The sequence below is a fragment of the Chelonia mydas genome, chromosome 7, assembly GCF_015237465.2.
Source record: "Chelonia mydas isolate rCheMyd1 chromosome 7, rCheMyd1.pri.v2, whole genome shotgun sequence".
Classification (NCBI taxonomy): Eukaryota; Metazoa; Chordata; order Testudines; family Cheloniidae; genus Chelonia; species Chelonia mydas.
Window position 1 is genome coordinate 68803596 of NC_057853.1, and position 19605 is coordinate 68823200.

The window sequence follows — 19605 nt, forward strand, 5'->3', positions numbered from 1 at the left end:
GCACCTGACCCAAAATGACCAATGAGGGGACAAGATACTTTCAAATCTGGAGGGGGGGGGAAGGGCTTTTGTCTGTCTGTGTGATACCTTTGGCGGAACAGATCAAGGATGCAAGCCCTCCAACTCCTGTAAAGTTAGTAAGTAATCTAGCTAGAAAATGCATTAGGTTTTCTTTGTTTTGGCTTGTGAAATTCACTGTGCTGGAGGAAATGTGTATTCCTGTTTTTGTGTCTTTTTGTAACTTAAGGTTTTGCCTATGTTTTGAATCTGACTGCCTGTAAGATTATCTTCCATTCTGATCTTACAGAGTTGTTCTCTTCTCTTTTTTTTTTTTTTTTTTTTGTCCTCCTAATAAAGTTCTGTTTTTTAAGAATCTGAGTGGGTTTTTTGGGTCTTAAAAATCCAAGGCTGGTTTGTGCTCATCTTGTTTATTCTCAAGCCTCTCCAGGAAAGGGGGTGTAAGTGCTTGGGGGCATATTTTGGGGCAATAGGAACTCTAAGTGGGCCTTTTCCTGTTCTTTGTCTAAATCACTTGGTGGTGGCAGCATCCTGTTCAAGGACAAGGCAAAATTTGTGCTTGGGGAAAGTTTTTAACCTAAACTGGTAAAAATCAGCTTAGGGGTCTTTCATTCGGGTCCCCACATCTGTATCCTAAACTTCAGAGTGGGGAGGGAACTCTGACAGAAGAGTTGGGCCAAAAGTGGAAATACAAATCTGAATCTCTTCTACCTGTGTGTTTGTTGGATCTGAATCCTTGGATATGAAATTACCACTGTTTGCTTCTGCGTTGGCTCTGCTACTAGAAGGGGATTATTTGGGAATCTACTAATCTGTTTTCTAATTTTGGGTCAGACATGGCTCAATTTCATTTGTTTTATAATTAACTATGTATATCTTTGCAGCAACCAATATGGAGGCCCATTTACAATCAAAAGAAAGAAGACAAACAGCAACAGACAACCAAAATGGCTGAGATATGTTTCCTTTTCTTAAACATCAGCCTATTTAAAATAAATAAATGAAGACTCACTCCTTTTTATTTATCCCCTCTCCCAGCGGATGTTAATCTCTCCCTCTTACTCTGAACCAAAATTTTGCCTATCCAGAATTCCTCCCTCTCTCTCCCCCCGGGGGCACATCCTCCACATTCCAAAGAGTCCATACAACACTTTCTCAGTAAGAGCATTTTATGTGATAAAGTCACAGGAGTCTGAGCAATCAAAGCTTGTAAAGATGTGCTGACCTTGATGTTGCCATGGTTTTTTGTTCCCTTCCCAGAGGGACTTCAGGGCTTTTTAAAGCTATTCCCCAGGAAGGTAGTGGGTTGGGGACAGATCTCCTACCCACATAGTTGGGAGGCATAGGGAAATCCTACTGAGAGCTACCTCAAAACAACTGGAGTTAAGTTCAAGGTCTCAGCCTTTATCTGATTACCTAAAAGATTCCCTAAATCTCTACGATGAAGACTGTGGTTGGCAGCTCCACTCTCAGGCAGAATGGAACTTTTCACCGTAAGGATCAAGCTCAGCTGTGCAGGAGACAGGTTTCTCAGCAGATGCTATGACATGCTGGAATGTACTCCAATGAAAACTAATGGTCATCACAAACCTCCACAGTACAAACACAATCCCAAGGTCATAACACAAGGAAGAGGCCCTGTTATAATTGTCTTTAATGTGTGCACTGTCACGCACAAACAGCTAATGCCCTTGACTGCTAAAGAAACAAATCCATTGCAGAGCTATGCAGCACCACAAGTGTCACCAATGTTCCCTTTTGCATTTTCAGCAGCTTTACAGGATGTGAAGGTGTCCCTTGGCTCAGGCAGATATCATGCTCTGTCTGCCTGTTGTGCCAAGATGTGTGCACATATGTGATCACTGCTTTCCTTTGCCTGCTGGGAACTAGGACCAGCATGAATGTGCGTGGGATCTGGCTGCCTGTATAGAATTTGTAAACCAGACATGTCCTAAGCCTACGCAGTATGGAAACAACCTCTCACGGATGTTTTGCAGTGTGCAGCAGCCAATGATTACATGAACTGCATTTGCCACACTGGTATCCAGATGGGTGAAGAGGCAACACCAACAAGCTTTCACCTACCAAATGCTCACTCCATGACATTCTGCACCTACTCACCTTGTAACTGGCTTCCCTTTTCCCGTGGTCAGTAATGTTGGGGTATGTTTTCCTGATTCACAGCAGGAACAGGTATGTGAAATTTCCCAAAATAACAGTAGGCACAAACACTATACAGAATCATATAATTTCTGGAAAATTAAGTCCTTTCTTCCCTCTTCAAGTACAATCCTGCCCTTGAATCATGAATCTTTCCAGTATTTCCCTATGTTAGTATTCATGAATCTGCCTCTGTGGTCCACTAAGCTTTGCGAAATGAGCGAATAGTAAGCTTTTCAGTTCTGTTACTCATTTTCCCCTGGGGAGGGGGCAAAGTGATAGGGTATAAGTGCCAGCAATGGCCCACACACCATTGGGAAACCCCATGCCTCACAAGCCTGCACAACTACAACCGTGACAATAGACTTTCCAACCCCACGGTGGTTTGCAATGGACCTATAGTTGCCTGGTGTAGCCACTGGCAATAACAACCCGCTTCTAAACCAGTATAGCTTCCATGAATCAAGTGTTATGGCACCAGAGGATTGTGCAAGCTCATCAGACAGCTCTATGAAGGTCTGTTTTCTCAATTCTGAAGCTACTGCTGGTCTTCCCAGGTTTCCAAAATAATGTGATCTCACCACACTGACCTGGTTCTCACACACCAGAAGTCACAATCCATTAATGGGCATACCATGGCAATATTGGCATTCACCATCTCTTTCTCATGCAAGTTGAATGAATTGTCATTGACCCTCAAGGTCATCCACGTTTGACATGTTAGAAAGTTGTACTCAAATTCCATCCAGTATCTTGTCATTCACCTACTCCACTGCATAAGTGTGTATACTGTGATCAGGAGTAGAACCACATCATCATCCAGTTGCTCCATGTCTTCCACCCAGTTTTTCAGGGAATAGCAGTGGGGGCAACGTTATCAGGAACTCCCAGAGGGTGGGCGATACCAACACAACACAAGAAAATGGTTCCTAGTGTGGCTCCCTGTGATGTACAGAACCCTAGTGTGGTAGCGTTAATGTCACATACCTATAATGGCAGTGTGAACATAAGTATATGTGTGTACACAGCATTTACATGTGTCCACCACAGCATATGTGGACTCTCAGACATGAGTAGGGGAAGCAACCAGGAGCATTTACATGATCCAGTACTTGGGGATGTGCACAGGTGGAGACATAGGCTAAACGAAATATGTAGCATTTGGATATGAATTAATACAAAGTTTAAAAAAAATACACAGTACATAGCACAATGGTCACAACTCCAAGAGAAGGGAGAACAGATAGCCTAGAATACAGAACGAGTAGGAAGAAAGTAAATAAACCTATTAAAAGTATAATTTGTGAATTTACTGAGGATGCTAATATTAATTCTTTCAGTAGATAGGTAATTAAGAAGAATTTAGAGTTTGTGTTTTGTCTAAGCATGTGAAACAACTAAGATGTATGTAAAAAATACAAACTTTCTACTCATAGGGACCTAGTCTTCCCCTTACTTAAAGTCAATAGCAAAACCTTCATTGACTTTAGGGGAGTAGGATCAAGCTTATATTGCTTGAAAAGCATATATTGTAAAAATTATAGGTGAAATCTTGGCCCTATTGGAGTCTATGACAAAATTGACGTCTAAGATTTCACCCTATACTATTTCTTTTATTAGAGATCCATTGCTGAAATGCCTAATCGACAATGTCTACACTCTTATTCATGGACTAATGATTTCTTCCCATTTTCTTTCTAAATGTTTTCTCATCATCATTATTTCCTACTTAACAATTGGCTAAGAATGTGAACATTCAGATTTCTCCAAGGCCACCGTTAGCTCTACTCCACAGTGCTTTCTTATTCGGAAAGATTTGAAAAGCACATCTTCCTCATATGTCACTTCTGCGGCTTTCTCAACTGTTGTCAACCCAGGAACGTCTATCCCGAGGCAGGTGTTAAACCTCTGTTGTCCTACATGAGTGTAACAAACTACCAGACCTGTTAAATCTAGTCTTAATATTTTATTTTAAATACTACTAAAATATACCATTTTGGGGGGGAAATCAAGCAAGACACTGCACAGTTTTAAGATTTTTTTTCCTATTTCCTATATTTATTTACTGCATATATATGAATAATAAATGTTTCCCTATTTTATTTCTATTATATCTGCCAAATTAACTTCCTGTATAAATTTTATAAACATAGTCTAATAAATGGCTAAGGAAATGTCAGTGATGCATCAATACTAACAAAAATTAATAAGAGAAATACTATAAAGTAAAAGATGGTAGCAAAAGCAATATTTTCAAGAGAATTTTCTTTAAAATCTGGAATTATTGATCTAGTGAAATAAAATTACCCCTTTGTCATTAACTCTTCAACTAGCTTCATGGTTACTTTAAGGTTTTCCTACTGAGAGGATGTAAAGGACACCTTGGTCTCAGCATTGGGTTTAAACTCTCTTCTGAAGGAGTAGATCAAAGAACTGCAGTAGTTTCAATCGAGAAACTTGACAGGCAGCATCTTGATAGACCATCACTTTGTTGTCTGTTTCATCAGCGGCTACTCTGTCTTCTGAAAGGAGCATCCATTTGTTGCAATTCTCTGTTAATTTCATTTTCCTTTAGGGAAACCCTCTTAAACAACTGCAACCCCTTACTCCTTACTACTTTTCAGAAATTAACAGTTTCAGGAAAGTATCTCTTGCAAACTCCGTTTATGGTCTTTCTCTAGCAATCCCCTATAAAGGTGTCTTCACGTCCCTCATACACACACCGACTCCTGATCTCCCCCACACACGTCTCTTCTACCATGCGGCAACACACCATGATCCTATTGGATTAATACACACGCAAGATAGTTTCAGGATCTGATTGGGAAAACAAATAAAAAAAAAAAACACACACACACACAACCCAAAAAAACCTAGCTTGCCATACACCTCCCGGGGGGGTTGCCTGGATCATTTATTTATCTTGTGCGCATTAAGAAACCACCATTAGGCTGTGGTGGGAGGTGCTTTACTTTCTGAGTGCCAGCCTGCCTCTTTTGCACTGCAACAGGAATACACAATCGAACTGAAGCTGCAAGCTTGGCAGGAGCCGCCTGGTGTGTGCGTGCGTGTGTGGTTGTTGGTTCTGTCTATCGATCCAGCTCTCCCTCTCGCTCTCTCTGTGTTTTCTGATATATTTTTTGCTGGCGTTTTAGATTATTTTAATGACTATTTTATTTTTTAAATCCTTGCCCGACTTTGATTGCAGCTTGGACTTAAGTGCAGCTGATCTGCTGCTTGGAGGAGAAAGAGCGAGCGAGGAAGCTCGGTCTCCTTTCCCTCCGCTCTGCCTTCGGATTGGTCTCTCTCCTAAAGTGCTGTCCAAGGGTTGGCTGCAGGGCTGCTGAATAACAGGTGCATTTTGCTGCTCCGTCGCCTCTCAGAGAAGCAGCCGAGGAATGCTGGTGCATCTGATCTGTGGATAAGAAGGAGCAAAGGGGGAGGACGGGGGGGATCCTAACCCGACCCAGAAAGAGGCGAGCTGCCAGTGTGCAGGAATGTGGCCCGTCGTTGCTGGATCCGGATGCTTGGCATAAAAAAATTCAGGACGCTGATTCTTGTGACTTCTTAAAAACAAAGGGGGATCTGAAGAAGAAAGGAAGTGGGGAATAAAAGCGAGCAGGATGCTCCGACTGCTGCTGCTCAAGGCTGGAGCGAGCCTGGCGATTTAGCTGATTCAGCAGCTGCTGGAGGAGGTTGCATGAGGAGCCGCGGGAGGTTTCTGGGGCTGGAGACATGTCCCCTGACTGACTGACTGACAGACTGGGGGACCGATCGCTTTCCCCTCCCTTTCTCTCTCACCTGTCCGTCCGCATGCCGCTCTCCCCAGCGGCAGCTTCTCCCTGATGCCTTGTCTTTCCCTCTGGGCTGTGAAAGGCGCCTAGGATGAGTGAAGGGGCAGCCTGCGCCTCCCCACCTGGTGCTGCTGCTGCTGAGGACGGGGCGGCGGCGGCGCCTGGGGGCCCGGACGGGGATGGGGCTCCCGACCCCCCCAGGGAGCTGCGATGTAGTGACTGCATCGTCTGGAACCGGCAGCAGACGTGGCTGTGTGTGGTGCCTCTTTTCATCGGCTTCATAGGTTTGGGGCTAAGCCTCATGCTGCTCAAGTGGATCGTGGTGGGCTCCGTCAAGGATTATGTCCCCACGGAGCTGATGGATTCCAAAGGGATTGGGCAGGACCCCTTCTTCCTCTCCAAGCCCACCACCCCGCCGAAGAGCATGGAGACCACCACCACCACCACGTCAAGGACACCCAACCGGATAAGCACCCGCTTAACCACCATGACCCGGGCACCCACCCGTTTCCCGGGGACCCGGGTCCCCATCCGGGCGAGCCCCAGATCCACCACTGTGCGCCATACAGCTGCCCCCCCTACCAGCCTCTCCACCACGGTCCCCTTCAGCACCACCATCCTGACCTCCCGTCCGCTGCCCGGGACCCCCAGTACCCAGCCAGTGCCCATCTGGCCCACTGCGGCATACGCTACCTCCTCCTATAAAATCTATGTCCACGACTCTGCTCCATCCTGGACCTTATCTCCCTTCCAGGAGTCCACCACCACCACACCAGAAACTAGCCCTAGCCCCAAATTCCGTAAGTAAAGCGAAAGCTGCCTTGCCTTTGGGTACCCCCTTTTCACCGCACCCCTACGCCTGGTTTAGCCTTTGCATGGCTTCAAGAGCCAAGCTGGTGGTGTTCCTAGTTTGGATGCTAATGTCTAGTATCGTCGGCAGACAAGGGTTAGCGTGCAGTTACCGACACTGCAGAAATGCTGGAAAGCTCTTAGATTAAGTTTCTGCCTCTCTTCCCCGCACCCAGGCAAGTTCCCTGTTTGTGTGATGGATGTTCACACGGTAGCAGTCATTTGAAGTGGAGATATCTCACTATATTGTATAGAAAAGCAGCAGACCCTCTTTCCACACAGCTTGGTCCAAGGAAGGGCTGTTGAGAAATCAGTGGTCAGGAGGGATAAATGATGATCCAAAATTTGGTAGTGGCTCTGGAGAAAGGCGCTGGCACTGATTCTGTGGCTGCTGAGATGAAGTGAACTGGTAGACTGATGTTTGGCGCTCCTCGCATAGGGTGTGCTAAGGTGTGGGCGATAATGAGTGAGTTTCCTTTAGCCTTTCAGGTGCTCGTTAAAAAAAAAAAATCTTTAAATATAAAATGGGCTCCAAAGCAATCTCCTTTTCCTTGGTGCCTGGCTGTTGAAAAGACCCTTAGCCAGCGCTCTCCGAAAAGGACATGAGCCCGCCCCATGAATATGCAGAAACGCTCAAATATGATCCAGTCTTATCTATTTGCCACCCGCCACCTCGGCAGATTACTGCCATCAATGACTAGCTGTTAAGAAAGAGGGGTGTTTAATTTCCCTGAATGATGTTTGGTGGCTGACTCTTCCCACCAGCCAGATCGCAAAGCGAAGGATTCTGGTTTAATTTGAAAATTAATTTGGCTCAGGGACCTCTCCCTGCTGCCTGTGAAGGTTATCTAGGACGAACTGCAATCTCTGCCAGCGGAACTTCTGGGCAGGGCCGTTTAGTAAAACGATTAATTATACTGTATTAGAGTCTTGTGTGTTTTCTTGGCTACAGTCTAGGAAACGAGGCGCTGTGTGTCCCCCATTAGTAGCTTCTGCTAGGCAAGTCAATTCAATTGAATGTTATCAGCTGAATCGCTTTTATAGCCCGTGGCTCCCCTTTTTGCATGCTAATCTGAGGTTGTTCCGCTGGAGGATTTGGTTAGTTAGTCATTTAAACTTTTTTTTCCCCATTACATCTATTTGCTGATAAGCCCCGGGATAAAGAGTCCATATGCACAGCAAACTGAAGCCGTGCATTGGCGAACCAGGCAGAAGAAGGGGAAATCTGAACCGGGGGGGTGCGAACACAGCTGTCACTAAATCAGAATGGCAAACAAGGCAATAACTCGCTTCTCCAGCCTTTGATCAAGGTAGGCGAGAGAGAACCTTCCCTTAAAGGTGCACCTGGCAAAAGGAAGTTGGAGGTTACAACCAGGAAAACCTTTTGTGGAAGAGCTCTAGGTCTGCCACTCTGTTTCTCGTTTCTGCGTATAGAGCTGTATCTGAAATATACAGGTTTTTTTTTTTCTTTTCCTTTTCTCCCAAGGGTGCCAGATTTTCTTCCCATGCGTCTGTGTTCAAACCTTGTATAAGGCAACAAAGCTATATATGGCTTTTCAAACTGCATTGACTTCTGTGGGGTTGAAATGCTGCACGTTGGCTCAGGGCTTGTTGGAAGGGATTCTGCCAATATTTAAGTGTTACCATGCCATCTTGTAATCCATTTCCAGCTCTCAGTCCCATCTTTTTGGGTCTTTAAAGAGAAATCCACTGTAATTTCCGTCCCTCCATACTGCCTCCCTACTATGCACTAAAGCGGACACAAGCCTTATTAATAAATCATGATCAGCTGGCAGGACCAGTCCAAACCAAGACAAAAAAATCAGCAACAAAATCTTGAGCTGGTCTGAACACTCACACAGATTGATAAGCAATATTTGTTCCCTTAGATTGCTAATACTAGTAGACCAGGGTGTTTCCCCTTATTAAATACCACTCCCTTGCAGGATGAAATGGAAGAAGTGCAAATCCATCAGAAATTGACCCTGTTTACGTGCATTGATAGCAGATATTATAATTAACAGAAGATTAAATAGATTACATAAAAAAGGATTTGAATTTATAGGGCATGTGGATATTTTTTAAGCCCTCAGCTTCATATAATCTTTCTCTGAGGTTGCAGTATCAACTGGGGAGAAGGAAATGTAATCTCTCTTTCATGAACTACTGACAGCGTGTGACCCTATGACCCAATATCCGCATCTTCCACTTGCTTTGATTGTGATTAACAGGTCTTGTGAGAAAAGGAACTCTGGCTCTTTTTTTAAAAAAAATTCAGCTTCAGTTTCCAGGTTGAGCTGCCTGTTCTTTCTCTGCCCATTGCCTCAGCTGCTATTAAAATGAAAGTCATGGGTCTTGTTGTATCATGTGAATACAAATATGATATGACAAGGCTGGTGCCCTGGCTTTCAAGACAAGTGCAGACCCTTGTTTGATCCTCTGCCTTGGAAAGACACATGTGTAGTCAGGGGTCATGGATCATTTAGCATTTCACAGTTTACAAAAAGAGCTTTATCCAGATTGTTTTGTGTTGCATTTTATTAAACCATTTCAAGATGTGATAACAATGGGCTTAGAATATGACTTTGGAAAACAGAAGGCAAGTCTGGATGTATTTGTTCAGAAAGCTGGATTTATGTCCATTTAGTGTAAGTGTTGAAAAAAAGATCTTTGGGGTGGGGGCTGGCGGATGTTCATCTGCAAAGATATCAGGAAGTCTCTCTGTTTTTGTGGATGTGCAGCATGAAAATCATTCTTGGTTTGGTTTTGCTCGCAGACAAGTTATCTATTTGCTGTTTTGAAAGTTCCTGATGAAATTCCTCCAGGTTATGACCAAGCAAAAGCTAGTTGCTTATCAGTTCACAAAAACCACACTCAATTCAGTGTTCAAAATAAAAATCAGTCATTAATCTAGAATGAGCATCTAGCTTGTGGATAAGAGGAACTGACCTCCTAACTGAAACATCCATAAGGCTTCATTTTTATTAAACATTGTTTTCATGTTTAAAGTATCATGCCCTGATTTTTTTTCAATATGCCTTTTGCTTGGTGTTCTGGGTCCTTCAGAAATCTTATTATTTATATGTTGAGATGTTGTACTTGAAATTCTTCATGCATGGATTCAGCTATGCAATGACATGGTGCTTCCTCCTGTATCCATACACCAAGAAGCTCAGGGCAGGCAGCCCTGGCTCCTATAATGCATTATAGCAAAGAAGAGAGATGATACAGAACTCCTAATCAATACCTTTTCTGAAATCCAATTGAGAGCTTTTTTTTTTTTTTTAAATTGGTGCAGACTGAAACCCAAGTATATTTTGATTTTCATTGGTCTTAATATAGGATTATAAAACTTTTTCTGCTTTACTCAGTTATGTAAAGCATGTCCTTTATCTGCTTATTTTGCACAACATGGGTTGAAGAAACAAGCCTGGCACCTGAACTAGTGCCATCACCATTGGTTTCATTTCACAATGTATCAAGTCTTTTTTTCCACATTAAGGGTGGTATTTAATAAATGGCATGGGAGGGCTTTTACCAAAGAAATTCCATGTGAAAATGCTCTCCCTGCTATGTGTAGGAGATGCCAGACCCTCATGAAATGTGATCAGCTCTTTCCATGGCTCAGAAATCTTCTACCAACACTTGACCTGATCCTTGAAACACCTACCTGTGCTCTCAACTTTATTACCATGGGTAATCCCTGAAATCAATGGGACTACCCATGGTAGTAAAGTTAAGCAGGCTCACAAGGGATTGCAGGATCAGGATCTTACTTTATTAACCAGTTTGCAATATATTGAGAGCTGATGAACCAAAGAAAACTACAGCCTGAAAGGCAGTTGCTTCCTCTACCCCTTTTACACACACACACTTTTGTTTTCCCCCAGCTGAAACAATCAGTAGATAAAGGGAGACTGTGGTGTAAAAATCATGAATTTAAAAATTACTTAGCCACCAACTAATAATTTGGAGTAATTAAAATTTAAGTTGATTTTTACCAATTTCTCAGCCCTTCTTGTTTTTTTGTGTTTCCATCAACTTGGAGAGTGGTATAAGACTTGTTAATTTCATTTTCTATTTATACATAATTTTCATTTCTGGTAGTTATGAACTAGCACATTGTCATTGTGTCTGAGGTTGATTACTCTGCAGTGGAAGGTTTAAATAAAAATATACAAATACCAACATATTAATGTTTTTAAAATATCTTTAAATTTTGATTTTAATGATACTCAAATTATAGTTTTGCACTTAAACAGACACTTAAAATTAGAAGCTATATAGAGCATTTGGTGTTACAAATCCATATAAAACAGTGATCAATTATAAAGCTTTTTGGTTTTGCCACTGAATACCATAAGAATATGTTTATAATAGTTTTCTTATAATAATTTAAAGATATATTATATTAATGGATAGTAAGTGAGCATGCAATTGTGTCCAAGTGGAGTAGTTTTAAATGGTTGCAAATTATATATATTTCCTACTATACTATACAATTCTTCTTTTTACTCAAATCTTTAACAAAGGTCGTTGGAAATATCAAGATAGAGGAAGAATGCAATAACAATTGTTCAGTACATGCAAATGGAAAACAGGTGACTTATGTCCTGTAGAAATTGTTTAGATTCATAAGTCAAACTAAATATTGATTCATTTGTTTGGTTCAGGATTAGTACACTGTATTTCAACCAGTTACCCTAATTATCGAAGGAAAGGGACCTTAACGTTTCAAATTATTATGCTGCCTTTTAAGATCGAAGGACATTTTGGGGGGGGGGGGGGGGGGGGGGGGCTGCAAAGCTATTCATTGGGGTGATATAATCTGTGATGTTTGGTAGAAGTAAATATTTCCTTTTTTCCCCCATAGCATAAATCTTATTAGCAACTATGCAAGGATTATATATGATATATGTTGACAACAATATACTGTTATAAAAGTATTGACATATCACAAAATATTACCCTAAAGTAATGATAATGGTCTGTCCTAAACCACAGAAAATAGAAATTCAAAATTAAGGCAAACAAAAAATAAATCCGTCTCTACAGACCTTATTGTGTCTAGCTGTTGCAGCACATGTGACTTTACAGCATGTAACCCATGGTTCAAAGATCTGCTGAAATACCCAATAAACATAGGGATTTGGATTCAGCTTTACTTCTGAATTCTTTAGTATTTGTTGCTTTCAGGAGATATTTAACATTACATTTACATAGTTTTGTGTTGTTTAATTTTGTTTGTTTCTCTTACCATTTATTTGAAAATAAAAAAAACATGTCAATGAAATTACATGAAGTTGTTAACAATTTGGAGACTCTTATGGATCACTCACATGAAAGACTTCATTCACTGATTACACAATATTGGACTGTTGAGTGAGCACAGTGGCTGTATATGTGGACAACTACCTGCACTCTGTATACCTCCTGGCATTTTTTTCTTAACTCTTCTTTTGCCATAGTTTGAACATAGACTCTTAAGACATGATCTGTCTCACACCACCCTACCCCCAACCACATACACCCATATAATATATATATATTATACACACACACACCCATTACATATCAGCAAAGGGCCTTCAGGGTTGTTCTGAACTCAGGGTCAGTCTATGTGAAGCAAGAAAACTGTTGCAGAAACATTGATTGTATGAAATTGTTTGTTGTGCTGCTTGTCCTTGCAATAGAGCTGATAAAAATCATCTGTGCTTTCCTGCTTACTAAGCTAATCTGTGGGAGGCCTTGCTGCAGCTGCAGTTGGGGGCCCAAATCATTTTACATCAAGCCCCGCCTTCACAGTTTGACAGTTAATGTTTAGATGTGTTGGTAAGTATAAAAATCAGTATTTCATTACAAAGGAAATGGCATATAGTGAGTAGGTGGGAAGTAGAAAACCAAGCAAAACAGTTCATGTAATGCAATCTATGTAATTCTTATTATGCTGGTACCTGATCCTCTGAACAGTCATATGAGAGTAACAGATGTCATACCCTGTCCCTTGGTAGGGAGGCTATTCTTTAGAATTCTTCCTTACAAAACCCTGGTGACTCTCCTTGTTTAGAACTACATTTCCCAGAATTCTATTCACTCAAGCCTCTCACACTCTTTCTCCATCCTCACCCACCCACTCACTCCTTCCTTCCTTCCTTCCTAACATCCAGCCATAGAGTGGAGTGTTTGCTCAGAAGAAGAGGTCTCTTCCAGGGTGTTCTCAGATAAGTCTGCCAAAGCAGTGAGTATGTTCACACCCAGAAATGAGAAAGAATGAACACACAGACAGAATTCAAGGTAACAAGTGCAGCAGTTCAAGCACAAGTGGCAGGACAATTGTTTTTGTACTTGTTGTTTAGCAACAAGCTCCTTCCCTTGGTGAAAATAAATTCTCAGGAAAAAGAGATGGGTAGCCCTCAAAGAAAAGGGATGGGAAGATGGAAAGGAGACGTCTTTATTCATCATTCCCACTAGAAGGTGCTTGACAAATGTTGAGTTGTATTGTGCTTTTCTAGCCTAAGCTGGGCCTGGATGGGAAGAATGCTTTTATTCATGTCATGTTTAGATATGTTCTCAGCTTTTCTGCAAAGGCATGGAGAGATTCAACTACACCCTGTGCCTACCTGTTTCCTGGGATTTCATCAGTTGCTAACTTATGTCTGACCCCCATAACAGATGGAGTCAAATTGTGTTTAAAAATACAGATTGTTAAACTTTATATAATTCTAACATGGAAACGTTTGACCAAAGCTTTAGCATTTTTAAAAGAAAGTCTTATGCCTTCTGAAATCTAGTATTATGTATACTTTCTGTAAGATATTTGGCAGCCACGGTGCTAATAAAATAATTCAAAGACAATTTGAAATTCTATTTTTATAATTTTTATTGATTCTTTGCTCCTGATTCTCTTTGTGCAAGCTCTACCTCACCTATGAATTAGCAATCAAAAATAAAAAAACAGCAAACTGTCGAAACCCAAATTGAGCACTATTTATCTGGTTTCAGATTTCATTACAATTGAAACTCAGACCAACTAAAGCACAATTCACAAAACTTAAAATACCTGAGTTGATTTTGTGATTTTTGCTTCAGAGTAACTGAAAGTTTTGCATGAAAATAAAATTGAAACTTTAAAGCAGAGATTAGACAGGGTTTGGGACCCTAGACACTGCAATGACAGCCTAAATAAATGGGTGAATAGGTAGACATATGGAGGTGAAGTCACACCTCTCTACCTCTGGTTTTACTGAGTTTTAAGGATTCTTTGCTCTACTGAATTTAAACTGCCTGTCTGCCTGATGTAACCCCACCCCCACTTTGTATTTTGCACTCCATGATTGGTCCACAAAACACACGAGACTGGCACTTGATCCTTGATGATATGTGTGGAAAAAGATGTTCCTAGTCTATAGAAAAATGAATTAACCTTTTAAAAGCTTGTCTGAACAGATCTCTCCTAGAAGCATTTTGTAACTTTGCAGCGCAATCTGGAAAAAATATATGCAGCCAATGATCTATGGAAATTTTGTGCTTATCTGGCAAAAATATGCTGAAGGACCTCAATTTGCAGTCTTTAACATTGAGATTGATATAGCCCCCAATCCTGCAAACGTGTTTTAACTTAACGTCTGTGAGCTGCGCAATACATTTCAAAGTTACACACACACACACAGAGTAAAATGTTTGCATAAACACACTTGTCTTTAAATGTAGTTTTCTTACTTTTGGTTGTTTTTAGGCAGTTGTGAGCAATACTTAAATGTGGTTATTAGTATTCAGTTTCCATTGGTGAGGTCGTCTTTATTTTATTTAATACTATATTGGAAAAAAAGACTCTTTCTCTTCAAACCACCCCCCCCCCCCAGTAGTTTATGGTAAACTTTCATCTTTGTGTGATGTAATGGATTAGTTCTAGACCAGTGGCTCTCAACCTTTCCAGACTACTGTGCCACTTTCAGGAGTCTGACACAAAAGTGTCACAGGATACTATTACTGAAAAATTGCTTACTTTCTCATTTTTACCATATAATTACAAAATAAATCAATTGGAATATAAATATTGTACTTAAATTTCAGTGTATAGTATATAGAGCAGTATAAACCAGTCATTGTATGAAATTTTAGTTTGTATAGACTTTGCTAGTGTGTTTTATGTAGTCTGTTTTAAAACTAGGCAAATATCTAGATGAGTTGATGTGCCCCTTTGAAGACCTCTACATACCCACAGGAGTACTTATATACTTGGTTGAGAACCACCTGTTCTAGACCACCAAGTGTCATCTTAGTTGTGGATTTTTTTGCATGTTGATTTTAACCGATACCCTCAAATCCAAGCTTGGTTCTGTATTACAATGGTAAAATACCAGGTGTATGGATGCTACTGCATGCATTTATTATTATTTTATTTTTTTTAGTGTATATCTTTCTTTGCTGAGTTTGCAGGCAGAAATATGTTAATACTGACTCTTTCCAAAAGCATTATAAACATGAAATGTCTTTTGAAACTTTAAAGGTGACCCATTCCCTTGATGCATTTTCAGATTTAAGTATTTGTTAAACCTATATCATTAAACTATATTCATATTATTTCACAACATCATTGTTGTTATAAACCTCAGGATTTCAGTTCATTGTGAACTGAGACTTGATTGCTGGTTGTTACCAGATAGAGGGGCTGTAGCACTGTGTAACAGCAAACCCATTAAATTAGTATTAATAACAAAGAGCTTCTTTTCCAGATCTGATCATTCTCACTGATGTCAGAACTTGTAAAGCAAGCCATTGACATAAGATAGAGTTATTCTGTTGGAGTGTCTTCGTCGGTTTGTTTTAGTGGAATGACAAAGGTTATTTCTTATTTGGTTTGCAACTGATTTATGAAACATGCAAGGAAGCCTGGAACTGCTGTTTCTAAATATAATCAGGATCTTAATGAAATCAATTGTCATATAGTTTGTATCCAACACTGTTACTAATCTTCAAAATTACCTGGCATTGTGCAACACTAAAATTTTACTCTTTCCCATATATGCATGCAATAAAAAAAATCCATGTGCAATTTATGATAAATGATGAAATGCTATTTCCTATAATGTACTGAAAATGGCTGACTCTTGTAAAGCGCAAGTATCTCTATTAGGTCTAAGTGACCAGATAACACTCAAAACGTTAACCATAAATAAATAAAATGAAACGTCAAATGTGTTAGTATATAAATGGGCTTAGAATTATAGCTAAAATAGCAGTAAATTATTCACTTGGTTGGTTTTGAACTGTTCAGGTAATAAATAGCTTCCAATGGAATTCTCAAACATTGTATTCTTGGTACAGATTTTAGGGGTGTGGGGGTGTCTGTGGGAGAGTTAATGCCCTCTTTAAATCTGTGAATGACTCTGCGGTAGAGAAACAGGATTTTTGTTTGAACCTTGTGGAGATAAGCTGCACCAAAATGTTATGGTAATTTTTTCTTCATTTAATAGTATCTGAGATAAAGGTTTTGCAAGGGCAGAGTTCAATAGGTAGGAAACTTAACTGAGTGGATTATCCTGATGAAATTTCAGTGCTACTAACTCAAGCTGGAGGTGGTTTTATAATTATTCCACTGAGTGGCTGTTTCCCCAGGTTTCTATTGTGAATGGCTTATTGCTATTACAGCATACGTTTTATAAAGGGTTTAGCAAATTTTAAAAGACCAGCTGTTTGTTCATAACACTATAGTGTAACCTTTATAAGGTACCCAACTTTTTTTTTTTCTACAAAATAATTATAATCAGAGGGATGCTGAACTGACACAATGTTTTCTGATGTTAAACGCAAATGGTGTGGTGGCATAATTTTTGCACAGGAAATGTTGTCTGCCTCTACTGGCCACACGTATTAGCCTACTACTGCTACCTGGTAAGGAGGTTACGCTTGTAGCTCAAACAGTAGTGTTCTGAGCTATGGAGGCAAAGACGCTGGATTCAAACCTTCCCAATGACTCATATTGAGGGTCATTACTTACAACATGTGACATATATACAAAATACAGAGGATGTTCCATATGTTTACAATCTGAGGGCTCACTTTGTCTCTTCTGTATTGATGAAGTGGAGGCACACTTCCTGAATTAGCGTCGTGCCTTGTATCAATATGCTGTAGAAAAGGAATGATGCATCCCAGGTAACGAAGGTGAGCGGATAGCTGTGAAGCACCTCTTACTCTTACAATAATAATAATTAATAATAAATACCTAGAGCTTCTTATCTGTAGATCTGAAAGCGCTTTACCTTGCAGTAAGTATCATTAAACCCTTTTTTGTAGATAGGGAAACTCTATGCTGAAGTGAGTATTGACAGAATATCCTTAGCACAGCTCAAGGACAACGTTGCAGAGATGTAGCTTCTGCCTGGCTCTCCTGTGTTCAATTTTACCCCTTGTTTGTGTAGGTACTGAGGAGGAGAAGGGTTACTGGTACCCTCATCTCTAAAGCACCTCATAAGGGATGGCATAATTTAGCTCTAAATGAATAGAAAGAACCACAATTTAAAAAAAAATATTTATTTTAATGAATATGAGGCAATTGTAACCTCTTGCAGAATTCTAAAGGGTTTAAGTCCTTTGCATAGCTAGATTTAGGCCAAGTATACGAGTGAGATTTAAGATAGAAAATATTATGCTGGCATAATGATTGTTACTTTCACGATTTTTATTTCAAATTAGGATCATCATGTCCTCTCCATTTTAATAGACTGTTTGCTGGTTAAACTACCTGTCATGGAATGTAAGCACTCTTTGGTCAATTGCTGAAATATTGCCTGTGTCTACTGAAATTTTAGTAATTGGATATGCCACATAGCATGAAAAACTCAGTGGTTACATATGTTTTGTGAGCTTGACAGATTTAGGGTTTTGTAGCCAACTGCACCTCAGTTCCTGAGAAGTGCATATATAAATGTGAAAGTAACCCAGTTCCAGGAATTGTAGAGTAATGGCTTCTGTACTCACTTCTGGCTTGCTCACAGTGTATAATTTGGAAGGATGAACAGAGATATATTCATTTCTGATGATGATTTAAAATACATTTGCCCTGACTTTAGCAGCATTCTTGGATTCTGAGCTTTGTTTCTTTTTAAAATGTACTTGTAGAAAATGAAGACGGTAAGTAGGGGTCAATATCCAACAGCCTGATAATAAAGAAATTATTATAGGAGAGAGCCTTTACGATGAGGATAAAGTGTGCTGGATTACAAAAAAAACCCCAAAAACCATTCCAATGAAGTATTTAATTTGCATACTGTGAGGTTTTTGTCAGTGTAAAAGCAGTTGTGGATTTATTAGGGGGTTTATTTGTTGTTGTTTTTTAATGACAATCCCGCAAAGAAGATACTGAAAGATTATATCCAGGTAATTAAAAAATACATTACATTTGAACTGTTTAAGAAGAAATTATTTAAAAACAAGCTCTTAATATTCTAGTGGATCCTTAATTTTTTTTCTGTTTTTTATTTCTGCTTATTATTGCTGTCTATATGGTGGCATACAGTCTTGGCCATTTTTCTTCTGTTCTAAAAAAAACCCCAAATTTATTATAATTTAGGTATAGTATATTTTGAGAGCTGTAGAATTAATATTATTTAGAAATTTCTTGATATAGCAACTTAAATTTACCCAGTACTTTACACACATAGAGAATTGTTTCCTGCCCCAAAGAATTCACATTCTAAAACAGATCAGATACACAACAGAGCAATGCACCAAAGGATGAGCTAGGAAAATATATTGGCAAAGAGAATGAGGGTCAGGATCCTTGGCAGAAGTTGGCTTTGAGAGGGGACAGGAAAGAGGGAAGACAGGAACTGGGGGATTGTCCCAAATACAGCATGCTCCTGGAAAGATGTAAGCACATGTTTAACTTTACACAGCCTTGAAGTTAAGCATGTGGATAAGTCTCTGCAGGATTGTGGCTGTGGAGGAGTGGGGAGAAGTACGAAGTGGGGCATATGAGAGAGACCCTGAGAGTGTGATCTTGTGAGATTCAGAGCAGGTCCTGTGAAGTGGGCAGCAACACCTTGCTTTCAATGGGAGTTGCAGGATGCATTAAAGGATTCCCTTAAGGAATCAGAAGATTATAGTGTGTACAGTCTCTACGTAAAAGAATTAATGGACACAAATCAGATGTCAAGAATTATAATATTCATAAACCAGTCGGAGAACACGTCAGTCTCTCTGGTCACTCGATTATAGACTGAAAGGTCGCAATATTACAACAAAAAAACTCCAAAAACAGACTCCAACGAGAGACTGCTGAATTGGAATTAATTTGCAAACTGGATACAATTAACTTAGGCTTGAATAGAGACTGGGAGTGGATGTGTCATTACACAAAGTAAAACTATTTCCCCAGGTTTATTCCCCCCCACCCCGCCACTGTTCCTCAGACCTTCCTGTTAACTGCTGGCAATGGCCCACCTTGATTATCACTACAAAAGGTTTTCTCCCCCCCCCCCCCGCCCTGCTCTCCTGCTGGTAATAGCTCGTCTTAAGTGATCACTCTCCTTACAATGTGTATAATAACACCCATTTTTTCATGTTCTGTGTGTATATAAAGCTCCTCACTGTATTTTCCACTGAATGCATCCGATGAAGTGAGCTGTAGCTCACGAAAGCTTATGCTCAAATAAATTGGTTAGTCTCTAAGGTGCCACTAGTACTCCTTTTCTTTTTGCGAATACAGACTAACACGGCTGCTACTCTGAAAAGTGTGTACTGAGAGTCTGTATGGTGAGCAGAGAGACGCCAGAGCCTG

At 40.2% G+C, this 19605-nt stretch overlaps 1 protein-coding gene across 2 annotated transcripts in view; it reads left to right on the forward strand.

Annotated features, from left to right (window-relative positions):
* The first annotated feature begins 4490 nt into the window (after nt 1–4490).
* Nucleotides 4491–19605, forward strand: part of NRG3 (neuregulin 3) — an 874025-nt gene continuing 858910 nt past the window's right edge. The window contains exon 1 of one of the 2 annotated variants that reach the window (XM_043551318.1): nt 4491–6772. In XM_043551318.1, coding sequence (XP_043407253.1) covers nt 6064–6772 — 709 coding nt within the window. In that variant the 5' untranslated portion in view covers nt 4491–6063. The remainder of the gene's footprint in view (nt 6773–19605) is intronic. The other variant, XM_007067242.3, reaches the window with a different exon arrangement.